Source organism: Nanorana parkeri, unplaced genomic scaffold (assembly GCF_000935625.1).
Source record: "Nanorana parkeri isolate BGI_ZX_2015 unplaced genomic scaffold, ASM93562v1 scaffold703, whole genome shotgun sequence".
NCBI lineage: Eukaryota > Metazoa > Chordata > Amphibia > Anura > Dicroglossidae > Nanorana > Nanorana parkeri.
The window spans coordinates 418,993-436,348 of NW_017306971.1; the positions used below are offsets into that span (position 1 = coordinate 418,993).

The following is a 17,356-nucleotide window of genomic DNA, read 5'->3' on the forward strand; positions in this document are numbered from 1 at the left end:
GGGGGTGAGGAGAAAAAACGAGCACATATAGATGATCGGAGGGCTATGGAGCCGCCGATCGTCTATACGTGAAAAACAACTGGTAACGGGTGTTTGCATTGGTCGGGTCTTTTCTGCCCATGCGTGCCCGCTAGGGGGCGCGTGCGAGCAGAAAAAAAATGCCGTCTGGACACAGCAACCCGCCAATGCTGCAGTCCGTCCGTTTTTTTACAACGGGCGGACGGCAAGTGGTTAAGCCACATGAAAGTGCTTAGCTACCTATGCCAATTTTTCAGCAATTGCTTGCCTATTAGCTCTGAAGCCAAATTAGCCTATTGCCTGTTAGACTTGCCTTCCATACACTTCAGTAGAGCTCAGCACAAATTTAGGGTTTCTGGACTTCCTGCTGGGTTTGTCAAAACTGTCTCGAGCCAGACCCAACCAGGTTCACTCATACTTTTTATTTTATAGAAACATGTTTTAATGCCCATTCGACAATGTACCTTAAAGAAACAGAAAGCAAAAATGTAGCATTACCTTTAATGCTAAAATATATATAGTAAGCTAGGACCACACCATATGCATTATACATCAGTGTGCCATCTGCAAGCTAGATTCAGGGATAGTGATCACTGTGTGGGCCCCTAATTTAAGTGTACTGTTATGATTTATCCATGCTCTAGTTCATTGGCTTCACATCCTGTGTGAGAGGTCAGACAGCTAACAGGCCCACATCTGTTAAGCTTCAAATGATATTTGACCCCCCAATTGCCTTGGCAATTACAAATCTTGTATATTCTATACTGAAAAATGACAGTGGCACTTGAGAAGTCCAGGCATGACTGAACACCAAACACCGCAAAAAAAAAAATCAAAGCAGGTCATCAGTTCATAACTAGTAACATAGGTGAATGTGGGCTGTGCAGGTTCAGTGATTTATTTTATTAGGCTATATCTTACTAAATCAAATATAATTGTACATTACCAAAATGCTAAAGCTGTAATACATTTCTCACACAGTAATATTATGAATAAAAGAGTGAAGTGCAAAGTTATTCCAATGATTTACCTCTTATTAGGTAAGTTAATAAATACAATAATATTCCACATTTACCAACAAACTTTAAAAATGCTACACTGGCTGCTGGGCTTAATGTAATTACAATTAAAGTAGAATTCCAGTCAACAATTTTTTTAGTTTTGGAAAAAGTGAAAAATTGTAGATACTCTGTCAGCTTTTATTATTCTCTGTGTCCTTGTTGGGATGATCTATTTTTGCTATTTTGTAATTAATGTTACCAGTACCAGGACTAACAGAAGACATCTTCTAGTGGAGAACCATGTTCCAGTGATAACTGTCAAGTGCCGTTTCTCCTCATGTTGGGGAAACTTATACTAACTTTTTGTCTTGTTTCTGGGACAGAAAGTAACACTTTCTGGTTCCAAAGCTAAAAAAATTAACCAAAATATTTTAGTTCTTTTAAGGTTTTTTTTTAGTAAAGTAGGAACCAACCCACCAAAGAGATTCATTCAGTACAGTGTTACAATCTCCTACTCAGGCTAAATGACCAAGGGTTATATTTAAAAAGCAGTAAATGTGATATTTATGAAACAATCACTGCATGTGCATCTTCCTATTGCATATGTTTTACATTACAGTGCATTTTTCATCTGCAGTTACTATTTGGCGACTGTCACACTCACTGCTTTATAAATATGTCCCTAAAAGTCCCTAAAAATTTAATCTCGATTTGTTTTAGGGGACTGCTATGGGGTTTTTTAAAGGGAAACAATTAAATGATATTGAAGAAATCTAATACATATATTTACACTGTTGTATTGTGTGGCAATCCCACAATAGAACTGGGGGTTGTAGTCACCCAGGACTCTTAGCCAGAGGTACTGAGCAGTTCCAGGAAGCAAGTTCTTGTACTGGGAAAGAGCTGACTTTGCAGTTCTTCTCAGGTTTTGTGGATTTGGCATGGAATCCTGAAACTGGGAGATTTCAAAGAGAATTGGGAGGGGTGAGATCTCCAGTCCTGGGTCCGTGGTTTTGTAGTGGCCAGCACCTAATGATTGCACACCTGCGCACAGCCCTTATGGAAAGAGTGCTGGCTGATGTTCAGAGCTCCAGCTGGGAAGAGGAACAGGAGTGTTCAGGAGTCAGGAGGGCTCTTTCCAGAAGTCAGAGGGGAGCCAGGTGGCTGTGTGTGCTAGGAGACAGCTGAAGAGGCTTAGAGAGCCAGTAACACACGAGGAATGTGTGTAAGAGTCACACAAGAGGTGTGAAAGCTATGGAGTATGTGTGACAACCTGGAGTTGGTGAGATTACGAGATCTGTTCTGTTTGCTGGAATACAAACGGAACTTGTGTTATTTTTGAAGCTTTGTTTTCTGTTACAAAATAAATAAAAGACTGTCCTTTTTATGTTAAAACGGCTTCAAGACTGGTCTTTGAGCGCTCACCATGTGTGATAACTTCCCCAAATATCAAAACACTTTAAACAAAAAAAGATAAATGGCTGGAAAATAAAATCACAATTTATTGAACATTTATTTACCACACAAAGTGTAATAAAAAGCTATACTTCCCTGAGCAAAACATTTTAAGTAAGGCCTAGGGGGTCGATTTATAAAAAAATTTAAACTGTCTAAAATATCAAACTTTTTTTGGTATACTGTTGACCTTGTTTATGTCAAACCAGCTTGTAAAGAGTAGTTTGTCATTCTCTTACAATGCACTTTAATAAAAATAATTTTTGTAATTTTATAAACATTTTCCGTGATTATAAAGTGGTGCATTTTCCAATTTAGTATATTTGGTTTATTTAATATCATAACATCTATATTTCATATTGTAGCCTAATTTATGTTTACATTTTTTATGTTATTTAAATGCAGCTGCTTTTCATTACCCAGCCCACTATTTTTACAGAAAATAAATTAAAAAATCGTCCTCAAAAGTTGGGGCTGGAAATCTCTGCTCTAGAATTAGTGGCCTATTTGTAAATAGTAATTGAAGTGCCAAAATGGCAATTAATGGTTTACAGAAAAACACTTTTAATAATATAAAAGTAACAAAAGGTCTGTTGACACATAACATATTTATAAATATACAGACTTGTTAAAACAATAATTTCTCTGAAAAAGACAATATATCAATTCTGACCTTTATAAATAAGCACCACATAATATTTCTTGTATACTTCTTTCTATAGCTGTAATTTGAAATGAGTCAAACCACAGAAAGTGAAGAATAAACCTAGGTCCAATAAGCATACAAAGCAATTTAACAGTTCATAAAACAGCAAAATGAAATCCCTCTTGAAGATTTATTAAATTTTATTGAATAAAATGATGTGTGGGAATTGTGAGCAAGTAGGAATTAAGTGAAATGATTTCGGGGACAATCTATTTTATTACCTGTTGATGTTGTGAACTATTTAAGGCATTTCTTGTTAATTCTTATTAAGTAGCTAGTATATAAGACTACTGAATACAAAACAGCATGTGTTTAGGGTTTTTAATAAAGCTACAGTAGACTAGGCTTCTCAAAGCCCAGGTTTCCTAGACATACATCTTTAAGTCAATTAGAATAAAATAAATAACTAAATAATATGTATCTATTAGAAAAATAAACAGTTGCACTACTTTTAAAAACCACCAATTCACATGTCTCATGCCAATAAAATGTAACTAAGGAAATAAAATCGAAAACATGATAATATGTTTTGAATTGCTTGCTACTTCTGTTGACAAGTCTAAAACAGTATGCACATTTTTAGAAATGGCCTAATATCTGTACTATAAACCAGTAATTATGAATGTGCCACTGACCTCTTAAGCATAAAGGTACTAAATCCCTATCTTTTGCCCTTCACAATATTTCAGTGAGTAGTTTTTTTTAAACCATTTAAATCTTTTAAATCTGACAGGTCATCCTGCATGATTAGCTTATATAAATATATCCTTTGGGTAGCATACATGTATAAAGCAAAGGAACTTTTGCAGGGTTGGATAATACTCAAACTTTCTATATCAAACAAACTACTGAAATAGACAACTCTGGCCTCCAAAAAAGCCCCCCTACCATGATAGGACTCATAGACCATGATTACTATCCAATAGAAAAGAGCAGGAGGCAGGCTGGGCATGCATGCTTTGCTACTATTACGACTGTAAAATCCCAAGCTTTGCCTACCAGAATGGCCAGATTCTCTTTAAGTGAAAACTTAATTGTCTTGACTAGAAAGTTGTAGCCAGCAGAACATTAGATTATTGATTATTTTCTTATATAAAGCTATAATAGCAGAAGCAATGTACCCCAATAATAATGAAAGCTCCCCAGGTTTGTATATTCCAGTAGTCCGTTTAATATGGAATCCTCTTTTTATATATCAATATTTAGGCGTGCATGTATGCCTGACAACATACATGTCTACAGTCATCTGTGGTTCATCAAAACCGTTGCCTCTATTTTGTGCTGCAAAAACATGACATTTACAGCAGAGAAGCAAACTTTCTTTTCATTAGATTTAATGCTTTCTCTTTGCCATTTTATATGTAAATTAAAAACTAGATAATCAGCATTCAGCACACTAAACTTGCCATGTGCCAATCACTGTGAGTTCTTTGAAGAGCAAGTAGGCATTATAAATACACATTTTGTGCACTTTACTGCTGACAGTTCACTAGAATTTATGTCCTATAACTTTTAATGATAGTTCTGTATATTTCAGGAATGCCTAAGACACATTTTAAGAAAGGAACTGTCAACTGAAGTAATGATAGGCTCCTCAAAATGACATACCTTGTGCTGCTGCTGAAAGCTGCTGAGTGACAAGAAGTTGCTACTGACAATCACAGCACATGCTTTGTTGTACTATTCAGTATGGGTTTCCCCAAATTCTGTGGCTTCCCTGGGCTTCAAACAGGAAGACGATGGATGGCTTGTTTTATGCATTATAGATGATATGCCATTCTATTACCAAATCTCAACAGTCTGTCTACATTTCCAATCATTTATGTGCAAAGAAAAGTTTTGCAATTTTAACCATATAATATTAGTTAGAATCTTTGTCATTGTTTCACCAGTGAAGCTTATTATGTTTCTTTACAGTTTTTTTAAAATAACTTTGTTATTTTTATATTATTTAAATCATTATTATTAATATTGGATAACATTTTAACAAAACAAATTAAATAATCCCTACATTTTTTTAGACTATACTAGACAAAATATTAGTCATAGAGGCACTTGATTTGTTAATTTTATTTCAGAGAATCGTACCATTCATTTTATTAAGCATATTTAGCAAATTCATCTTTACATTTTTGATCAAATGTTAAAATCTGCAGTTTGGTTAGAAAATATCTCAAAACCCCCAAACAATTATTTATTTTGTGAAAGCAAAATAAATTCTATACCCTGTGGTATAGAAAGATAATAGCTGCAATTTTTATGATGCATGATACTTTGGCAATTGTTTATCAAATCGGGGAAAATAGAATCTAAAACTAATTTTAGTGCACACAAACACAATTTGTTTCCCAATGTTTTTTGTGCAAAATAAAAGATGAGATTGTGTTAAGTAAATATAAAAAAATTATTAAAGCCTCAAAATTGTGTGCACCTGCAAAATAGCAGAAAATGATGGTACCCAAAATTATCAACACTTTAAAATGCTTCTACTGAAGCATGTTTAACCCCATTAAATATAAGTGAGCAAACAGCGCTCTCAGAAAGGGGCTCAGGCTCAATAGTATGCTGCCCTGAAAAACAGTAGGAGGACCTGTATTTGCTGAAAAATGAAAAAAACTCACAACAGGGCGCAAAAATTGTAGGGTAAATGATTAAATCCCTGATACCCAGTTGTACTCAGCGGTGCCCGTAGCCGCTAACATGGGTTTACACTTGTACTCATTCAAACACAGTACACAGCGAAGTTGCCGCTAAGCCCCGCCCAGCTGTCATTTTTTCAAACCGGCGGATTCCTGCCACTTGTAACACCGTTAGAGCGTGAGAAAGAGGTTTCCTCGAAACGCATCGCTCCTCGGTGATTCCCGAGTCTTCCTTCCACTCCTGACTCACAGAGTAGGCTATCCTTATCAGCCTTTTTACCAGTTTCCCCCACATGCGGCCAGACGCTACACGCGCCGACCCCTATTACCGACCCCCTATTACCAGACCCCTAGGGACAGGACCGCTTTCTGTTTCAAGCACCGTCCTGACAGCTGCAGAGACAGGTGTTTGTTCAGCTGAAGCACCATTGAGTCAAACCCAGCATTCCACCCACACACCGCCCCTACTCCGGTCCACACAAGAGTGACATGGATACAGTCTCTACACAGCCTCGCCTCTCCCTCCGGTCATCAGTTCTCCACTCTCCAACCGCGGCCGGCATCTCCTGCGACTCCGACAGCCTTCGATCCTGGACCACTCGATACTCCCATAAGGCCGCCTCTCTCCTGGTCCTCCCCCATTCAAATGTAAGTGTGTGCTCTTTTTCTACACATTTTTTAGTACATTCTGCCAGCACCAATGTTTTAATCATTTACCCTACAAGGTTTGCGCCCTATTGTGAGTTTTTTTCATGTTTAACCCCATGCTTAAAGAAGAACTCTGGGCAAAAAAAAATAATCAGCCAGGCGGGACCAAGAATCAAGTATCTTTTTTTATTTTAGACCAAAATGAGAAGTTAACCCTTTCAGGTATTTGCACAGAGTTGTTCTTTAAACTCTTGAAGCCTGGATATACTAGACACATCTGAAGAGCTGAATGGGGTTAATTGGGAACTCAGAATTGCCATAAGGTGAATTCACTTTGACTGCATTAATTACCTATCTTGTGATAATTTTATTCATCAAAAACTGTAGTCATTGCTTTTCACATTAAATCATTTTTACACTATTAAAAATATGTATTACTCATGAATAAGTGTTTTGTCACATGAATCATTTTATTATCTCCACATTAAACAAATGTATAGAACCTTACAGTTATCACCAGTCAGATGCTAGATATTTTTGAAATCCCATTTCAGGGCAACTTTTGTCCCTGACCCCTGCTACATCCCATCTTAGGCACTCCTCCACAATAATCTTCCCCCCTCCCCCCACACAAACACAACTCCCTTCATTAAGCAATGTAAAAAAAATGCTAGGACAGTTTAACACTGCAGTCTCTGCTCAGCACTAAGGTCTTCAAGAGAAACTCACTGCTGTCCATTTTACCCAGGCAGACACACTTTGAAAGGTGAAGGGCTTACTAAATAGACCAAAAACATTTTTTCTTAAAATCCCCAATCACTGAGAAGGAAAGTTCAAGAAAAAACAGGATTTTTGCTTGCATGTGATTGAATAACTGAAGTGAACACAGATTTACCTAATTACCTTATTCATTAAAGTCTATGTATAGCCAAATTGTTTCTAAGTTTGGTGAATTTCCCCAATATATATGGTTGGTGACAGCTGTAAAATTTTGGATTTCCCATACTTTTCTTTCTCTGTAACATTGGTCACCAGGGAAACAGAAAGGGTGATTTATACAGTGAGCACAGAGATGGCAATAAAAAAACTTTTCACCACTTTATTCAAAATAAGGTTTTAAAATAAATCAATATAATCTATAAGTCCATTCCCTACACGTTTCGCAAATTGGCTTCTTCAGGGGAGTATGACCTACCCTAACAAAAAAATAATAATGATGCATTCAATTAACATGAATCCACAAAGTTGTTAGATCTACTTTCGAGTATATAAAGTGCACAGGATATATAAAGACATGTGTCTGGGTTCCCACCACCGACATGAGAGTTCAACCACCGTTTTCACCACCGTATGTCAATGTCAGAGACCTGCTGCTTCTGCGCACGCGCCAAGCCGGGGTTCCCGTAATGGGCCTGTGTGCATGCGCACCCCGGCGGCCAAGGAGAGAAACACTGCTTTTTCTTTATTCTGACACGGAGCCGTGTCAGAATAGAAAAAAATTAAATTTGGCCATGGGAATGCATTGCTAGATTCCTATTGGATATTTCAATTTGCAATAGCCAATAGCAAACTAGCTATTGTACCCGCCCTCTGCTGCTGTCAACCAGTAGTGGGGACATGATGGAAAACTGCAGCAGAGGGCGGGTGCAATGCTAATTTGCTATTGGCTATTGCAAATTGAAATAGCCAATAGGAATATAGCAATGCATTCCTATGGCCAAAATTTGTTATTTCTTTTTTTATTCTGACACGGCTCCATGTCAGAATAAAGAAAAAAAGAAAAAGCAGTGTTTCTCTCCTTGGTGGCCGGGAGCGGGAGACTCCCGGAGCGCCCGGGAGAGTTTGCTCTCTGGAGATCAGTGTCCCTGGTTAGCTGGTAACCAGGGACGCTGATCTCTCTGCAAGTGGCCGGAGCCAGCCGTAAGATCACGGCTGGCTCCGCCCAGCTGTCAGAAGCAGGCTTTCGACCGGCCAATAGCAAGCCGCTCGGCCGAGCCGAGGCATATGCCTTCGGCTCGACTGAGCCACTCGGCCAAGTTTGGGAGCTGTACGGGCTACAGTGAATAGCCCATACAGCAGCCCTTCGGTTCTACTGCATATATATATAATAACTCTGTCAATTCCAGAACACAACAATGACCTGAGATTGTTCCATACTACTGCAACTTTGATTAGTAATGGAATTCAAAGCTGTTTGCAAATTTGCACTATAAAATGTGACCCATAATATATTCTAGGTAGAAAAACATTGTTTTGCTGCTATTATCCTTAGATTTTTCAATAGTTTTATGTGAAAAACACACACACAAAGAAAAAAAAATTGGCTTTTAATAGCCTAGAACTGTTTAAATATTTATGTTGGGCTTAGGTCTTGGTAAATACAGTCTGTATTTTTTTTTATTTTGTTTGATGCTGATAAATACCTGGGGATCCTGCCAATCCCATTGGTCCCTGTGCCAAAATGCCAAGTATTGAAGCAGATCCATGCTGGTGTGGTCAGTTTGCATCCCTGGGATTGCTGCTAGGCTATCCATGCCACCCAACACTGCTGGGATGATTGACAGCTGGTTCCAGTAAGAGCCTCACTGTGAAATCTTCAGAGCACACAGATGGGGAGCATACTTCCCTGATGTGTGTAATGTGACACGCTACCCACCTACTATCTGTACACACTCCCCAGCTATGTGAAGAGAGGAGAGAACAGAGCCTGTGCAGCTGTGTGAAAAAGGTATAAGTAATTTATGTTTTCAAAAAAGAAAATAAGCTGATAGTAAGGCAATGCAATCTGCAGTGTTTTAAACACTTTAACACAAAGAAATACTTTAAAACAAAGCTGCTGTTCATTTTATATGTTTAAATAATCAGCAAATATCAACCTAAGTATGAGGATCTAACCAGAGTAAATTTGTAACCTTAAAACCATTGCCCTGTCCTTCTCCAGTGTTGTTTTCTCCAGTGCTGGCATGTTTTTGCATAAACACACCCAGTGGTGTATTTAGGTTTGGGGCTGCCCTAGGCAAGACAAAACTCGGGCGCCCCCCCCCATACACTAAATTTACCCCACAATCTTCGCCGCCCAACTGGAGCTCCGTCTTCACCCCTGCCTCTTCTGTCTCAGGGGCCACTCGACAATTTTTTTCTCTCTTGGGGCCGCTTGCCAAATTTCATACTTTAAAATATAATATAACTGTATCCAGTTTGGTACTACAGACACTGATATAAACTCACAATAAGGTCCTATTCATATCTGTAGGTTTAGGTGCGATTAGGGATTCCTGCATCAGAAACTTGCGTTTTACTGCATCAGGCGTTTACAAGTGGCAGTTGTCAACTATTGACAGCAGCTCCATGTAAACACCTGCACACCGCATGTAATGGAATGTGATATGATTACATGCGGTTAGAAAACACTCTCCCTGAATGCACAATCATTGTGTCCAGGGAGAGTGATTGATTCCTAACCGAATGTAATAATATCCCGTATCATTACATGCAGTGTGCAGGCGTTTAAATGCAACTGCTGTCACCTGATCATTAACTTAGGTGACAGCTGCCACTTGTAAACGCATGCAGGGAGAAGGCTGGGAGGAGGCTGCAAGGCGGCACGTCTATCCCGGTCTGTCGGCGATTGATTGATGAGGGCTGCTGCAGACCTCATCAATCGATCCTGCACAATCATTTCGGCCAGCGTTCACTGAAAGAGCGCTGGCCGAAAGGATCCGGGTGCCGGTGCAGACTCAGCTACAGGGTCTGCATCCGACAGAGATGCAGACCGTGTAGCTGTTCCCGCAAGTCAGGTACGCGGTCGTCGACCGCTTACCTGACTTGTGAGCTGGCTGTCGGCCACAAAGTACCGGCTCGCGGGCCGGTACATTCGCCGCCCTGCCAGAATCTGCCGCCCGAGGCAAACGCCTTGTTTGCCTCGCGGCAGATACGCCCCTGAACACACCTAGTAGATGGGTGCAAGCTGTCAATAGCAGCCCACACTTTGAATTAGTGTGTACATGTCAAGACTGTGTTGTGTCCAGACTTGCAGTGGGCAGTGGTTACAGGTGCACAGGAAATTCCCTAATTGAAGCTTGTCAATGAATCCTGTATCCCTATGTACACTGTTCATTTTACTAGAAGGGCAGTAGTAATAATATAAACTTAAAGTGACACTATACTCAGGATTTAAATCTTAAAAATGCATTCAAGTACCTTAACTATTAACAATATTGTACCTTATTCGTGCATCACTCGGCTGTAGATCCTCAAATCATCTCTTAATTCCTGCTGACACCATCCTTCCTTCTGGAGGGTGCCTACATTCGTTCCCCATGGTCCCTGTATGTGTGTTGTAAAGTGGCCACAGCTCCAAGCAAATTAGTAAACAAAATGTTATATTGAAGTCCATCGCGTGTGTGAGCTTGGAGCAGTAGCTACTTTACAACACACACAGGGACCATGGGGGAACAAAAGTAGTGACCCAGCTGAAGGAACAACAGTGTCAAAGGAATTCCCAGATGATTTGAGAATCTACAGCTGAGTGATGCACAAATAAGGTACAATATTGTTAATAGTTAAGGTACTTTAAATGCATTTTTAAGATGTAACTCCTAAATTTAGTGTTACTTTAAATCAGTACTCCTGGAATAATGTTTTATAATGCATATATTAGTGGCAGATGAGGTTGTGTTTCTTTTTTTGATTGCTGAAGTGTATTTATACACTTTTATATCTATTCCTAAAAGAAAGGCATATTCTATAGTGTCCATACTTAGGATGTTTACTGAATAATGAATATTCTCTACTCTACTTAAATGAAGCCCCACTGAAGCCACTACCACTTAGTAGTTAATGTTTATTTAGCTTGGTAAATAAGGTTAGTGAACAAGCTTAGTATTTACTATGAATACCCAATTGCTGATAAGCAATATATATATTGTATACTCGTTAAAGTGTGACTGCTTCTTATTCAGACCCAGGAAGGCAATGATGAAATAATTTCTAAGCATTTATTGTCTGTAGTCCTAGAGCAGCCACATGGATGTCCCGCTGCTGGTTCAATTATTGAATAACAACAATGGCAATAATGATGGGAAAATTTAGGTTTTATTAATTCGTTTGGGAAGGGGGGCAAAAAGTGATCGTTGCTATGACAATGCTTTTTGAATGGAAAGTTTCAACATGTCATAATTGTGCATTTCAGACGGATGCAGCCCTCATGTATGATGCCGTCCATGTGGTTTCCGTAGCAGTACAGCAGTTTCCACAAATGACAGTCAGCTCATTACAATGTAATCGGCATAAACCTTGGCGATTTGGTTCTCGGTTTATCAACCTCATTAAAGAGGTAAGTTTTTGTTTTTATCAAAGATGCATACATAAAATGTATGCATGAATGTATGTATGAACTGGTTTGGTAATTATAGAACTAAAACTTTAAACAATACTGCACATGTAAACACTTGCTAAACAATTTCAGTGCTAAAACAGGCAGTTATATGTTAACTTGATCAACCATTCAAAGAATAATGAATCATATTTATGCTTGAAATAGTACTGCTTGATTTGTCAATCCACTTTTATTCTCAATAAAAGCTCCATTCAGTACTATCAGTATCTAGATCAGATATATGATGTATTCATATTACTCCTTTATAATTTCAGAAATATGACAACATTTAAAACAAATCTTCTGTGACTGTCATTCACACATGCAGAGAGCTAAATTTCTATTCCAGTACATTGCCACTATTCCAGTTAAGCATCTCTTCAATTTTTCTCTCTGGCAGGTGAACTGCCATCTATTTTTCTGCTTTTCCTATTGTGGATCTAAACCCAATTACATAAATTTCATACAAGCTATTAGGGCCCATTTACACTAGCCTGCATGCATTATGCTCCATCTAATAAATGCACCCTGGTTTGTGTTGTACAGGTGTGGTGCAATGCATTGTTATATTGCATCTCACTGTTTACTTTTTTCATTTTTAACTTTATTCCAAACTACAAAAAAACACTTAGAGGTCTATTCACTAAGCTGCCGTAGGCAGCCGAGTGAATGACCGACCTAAAGCGAAGTGAGCCGAACGCTGTTCGGCTATTCACTTCAGGCTGGTACGGCTGGTACAGCTGAGCGGCATTCGGCTCGGCTGTTCTGCTCGGTCCCTCTGAGGGACCAAGCAGAACAGAAAAATAGTTTCAAAAGTACAAAAAAATAAATAGAAAACGATTGTGCGGAGCTAGCAATGACAGCTAGCTCCTCCCAACAGTTTTCTATTGGCCGGCGGTTCTGCTGCCGTCAAAAAAAAAGAAAAAAAAAGTCTCCCGCTCCCGGCCGCCCAAGAGAGAAACACTTTTTCTTTTTTTTTCTTTATTCTGACACGGAGCCGTGTCAAAATAGAAAAAAATTATAATTTTGCCCATAGGAATGCATTGCTAGATTCCTATTGGCTATTTCAATTTGCAATAGCCAATAGTAAACTAGCATTGCACCCGCCCGCTGCTGATGGACTTGATGGAGAACTGCAGCAGAGGGCGGGTGCAATGCTAGTTTACTATTGGCTATTGCAAATTGAAATGAATCATTCCAAGAGCAGTTCGTTTAAATATTTATAGCAGATCAGGTGTTTGGTGAAGTCAGCCACCTATAACAGTTTATAATTCAGTGCCATTTACAGGCTGCATAGCATTAAGATATCCTTTAATTGCAGTTTCAAAATATGTAAAAACTCTTACAAGCATTCTGACAAAACAAAACCAGCCACAAGGTAGACTTAAATGTGTTGAATATTTTATCTTTTCATTTTTGCAAACATTAATATGATCTCTTTTATGTACCTTACTTATGCAAATTGTATTTTTCTACCTTAGGCTCACTGGGAAGGCCTCACAGGCAGGATAACTTTCAATAAAACCAATGGCTTACGGACTGACTTTGATTTAGATGTGATCAGTCTCAAGGAAGAAGGCCTTGAAAAGGTACTTAATATGTTTTAACCTATGCATCAGGTTTTGAACAAATATTGAAAAGCAATCTGATGAGACTTGCTTTGATGTAGTGGTTGTTTATAGTTTGCTTCGTCCTGAGATATTAAATTGAATTTAAACTATTAGCAATACAATAAACTGCTAATGACCATGCCCAGGAGTGTTTTAAAGAAACAAAACTAGTAAACTGCTGAAGGTAAATTAAAAAGCTTCATATTCCCTGTACAATATTTGCTAGGTAATTGCATCTGATTCATTATGCACCTGAATAATATGATGTATTTTGAAAGCTAAAGCAAAAGTGGACTTCTATTAAAATGATTTGCTTATACTGGTGTTGATTTAATAGAGTTGTAGAGGCTTGCAGATACCCAATCACATGGGAAATTAAAAAAAACAAAATTTTTGCTAGATTATGATTGGTTTGTCGAAGTGAAAACACCTAATTCACTAAGCCCAGTGAACATTCAGTTTGCTGAACAATTCCTTTAGTGAATATAACACACATAAAGTGGCAGTTACATGTCTATTACTGTATATATCTTCAGAACAAGCAAAAGAGGATGCACAATTAAATCATTTTGAAAACGCTTAATCATAGATCACTGAAACGTGTCCAAAGGCAGCACTGGTTAGAGTGATGTGGTCACCCATAATAAACCATCCTGTGCAAGGATCTTGGCGTGTTGCCTCTTATGTTGGTAGGCACTCCAAACTATTTCTAAATGTTTTTTTAATAAAGATAAGCTTCGTCTCACGTATTCTTTTTAAGCATGCTTAAGGCAGATTTTGCATACCCATAGACGTGCAAAAAAAAGCAATACGTCTGAATGCTGAGGTCCATTCATGACTTCTTACCTTGCAATGCAGTCGGTCATGGCCAACATATGACAAACAGTCCACCCACTTGAACATAGGTATATATTCTATGTATAAAGTGTAAACATATAAAGATTTTCAGGGCTATTCACAAAAGAGTGAAGAGTTTGGCGAAGGCAGGAGAAGAACAATTTAGGCAAAAATAGCTGATTTGGAAAAGTTCTCCAATTCAGCTCACTTTGCATTTCAGCTATGTTGTCCTAGAGTGTTCACTTCTCCTGCCTTCTCCAAAATCTTGACCCTTTTGTGAATAACCCTCTTTGTCTACATTAAAAAAAATCCAATTAATCCTGGAAGTGCTGAGCCTGTTTTAATTCAGCACTCTCCATAGACAATTATTTAATTTTTAGTAGATTTAAATTATTTACAAACAGGATGAGGGCTTTTCAGGTGAAGGTAATACTCACTTTGTTTAAAATATGGTGAATGTTACAGCAAAGACCATCTGCTAATGAAGAACAGATATTGATAATGTTAATTGCCTTGGGGCACTCAGAGATGCAGAAACTCTGGCACTTAAAGACTTCAGCAAAGGAGCAAAGTCGCAAATAAAATTGTTAATCCATACTGACATTTTGGCAGGGCACAGCCCACATTTCTCAAGGTAGACATCAGCACAATGTTAACGGTAGTAAAAGCCCAAAACCCCTCCCCTAGCTTATCACCCACCGTACACTGTGTATAGCCCCTAACCCTGTGTCAGCAAATCTACTGTGTGAACAGATCAATTATGTAAATAACCACATACCTTCTCAGAGGTACTGAAATAATGGCTTCAAGGACAAAATTAGCCTCATCAGTTAGTAATCCATGAAAACCACTTTATAGTGTTGTTAGGGCAACACCTTTAGGCAAAGTTGTGGAGTGAATGTGGGTCCAGTGATGTCACTGCTTACAGGCAACTAAGTAAACTCTGGATGAAAATCAGAGTAGGGCAGCATTAAAAGGATGATCAGCCAATACGTATAAACACAGATTGAAAACAAAACAGAGAATAACAGACACATAAGGTAAACAGCAATAGGTTCACTGCCAATCAGAGAACCACTATCATGAATACATTATTAAACTAAGAAGTGTATAATGAATGCAGGGGGACAGAACAGAAAAAAAATTAAAGCACAACCAACACAGGAAAACAAATGTGAAACAATGTAAACACACCTGATAGCAAACAATAAAAAGTACAACACAGAGAAAGAGGAATAACCTACAGCTGTGGCATCAGCCAGGAAAAAGTATACAAAACATAAAAAAGGTGCAAAATACATATACCTATTAAAATAAAATAAATAAAATACTGTAATGACAAATATTGAAGTAACTGGGAAACACCACAGCCATACAAGGGCATTAAGTAAGTCTAGGGGTGACCATCAGGATGGGGGTCTAAGCAGGGAGAACCCCTAAATGAGGTTATATACCCTCAAATTAACTATAACCCTATGTGCCGCATCTCCTACATGTGAGTGTGCAATGGCAGTAGTATTACAAGAACAAAGCAAAGGAGAGTTGTTTAAGGCCTTTTGGTAGTTAAAGTCTATAATGTGTAGATCCTTGGACATTTCTTTTCAAGCAACAGATGATGAGATCCACCTCCGCCATCACAGGGGGACATGGTCAGTAAGCATGCATCTTAGCCTAGGGACAAGGTGGCATACATTGGTAAAATGGTGGGCCAATAGTTGGTCAGATGTACTTGACATGAGCACTTTGTGTATCACAGTCTTGCAATTATGAATGCATTCATAAAGAGTGGTGAGGATTTTTCCAATGTAATATAGCCCACAGGACGCTAGTAGCAGAGCAAGTAGAAAACAAATTCTGTATTACAGGAAACGAGGTGGCAGTTACAGTTACTACAGTTCAGGCACCTATAGCACCCTACTTTGGTCTAAGGCACTATCACGTACCTGTGCGGAGACTGGATGTAGGAGGAGGCTTCTCTTGCAGCTCGTGTCCTAGGGACACTGGTATTGGGGACAGAGTCCTTATAAACAGTGAGTGGCAGGAGGGCCAGAGGCGGTTCGACCGTGCAGGCCACTACTTGGTTTTGCTGCAGGGTCTTGTAAATTTTGATATCCGAGGTCAACAGGCCGAGGTCACACCGAGCAGGCAGAGCAAGTACAAAAGGAGAAGGCGCAGGCAGTCCAGTGAAGCAATCCAAGGTCAAGGGTATAGGCAAACAAGAATGGTCAAACGTTCCGAGGTCAAAGGCAGGCTGCAGGCAAACAAGGTCAAAGTCAATCCGGGTCGATAATCAATGGTACTGGAAACAAGGATCAGGAGACGTCAGGGCGGTTGAAGAGACAATCCAGCAATGAGTAGGTGGGGAGTCTGGGTTTAAATAGTGAAGGAAATGATTTGGATAGCATCAGTTCCTGTGAGCCTTTTGGATAGCATCACTTCCTGTGAGCCTTTTGGATAGCATCACTTCCAGTGAGTCTTTTGGAGAGTGTCACTTCCTGTCAGCCTTTTGGATAGCATCACTTCCTGTGAGTCTTTTGGAGAGTGTCACTTCCTGTGAGCCTTTTGGAGAGCGGTCTTCCGTGGACAGTCCTTGGCGCGCGAATGCGCACAGGCCCATTACAAGAACCCCGGCTTGGCGCATGCGCAGAAGCCGCAGGTCTCTGACAGGCACCAAAGTATTGTCTGTGTGTGGAAGTTCCCAAAAATTCTGAACCTATGGTAACCCAATTTGCGAATCTCAGTAATTGGTCATTGGATATCACTAGCCAACTTGTTTAAATCACCTTACAGATTTTGGCTCATATTGGTGAAATTAGAGGTACAGAACTGGCCAACATCCAGAGGTTTGTGTTTCTTGGAAGCAAGAGCTTCTTAAATGATATGTGTTACTTTTTGTAGGTGTTTTTCTAAAGATCTCTGGGATAGCCCATTTGAATGAAACATTGGGGGTGATTTACTAACCTAAACACACACACGCACCAGGTGCGTGTGCATTTTTACACAGCAAAACATATTTATCAACCAAACACGAGCAACGTGTCACATTTTCACGCCATTATGGTGCG

The 17,356-nt window shown here is 39.1% G+C and overlaps 1 protein-coding gene across 1 annotated transcript in view; it reads left to right on the forward strand.

Moving 5' to 3' along the window:
* The window catches only part of LOC108792938 (glutamate receptor ionotropic, kainate 2), a 542,451-nt gene that overhangs the window by 373,699 nt on the left and 151,396 nt on the right, over nt 1-17,356 (forward strand). The window contains exons 8-9 of the mRNA XM_018563830.1: nt 11,659-11,802; nt 13,326-13,433. Coding sequence (XP_018419332.1) covers nt 11,659-11,802; nt 13,326-13,433 — 252 coding nt within the window. The remainder of the gene's footprint in view (nt 1-11,658; nt 11,803-13,325; nt 13,434-17,356) is intronic.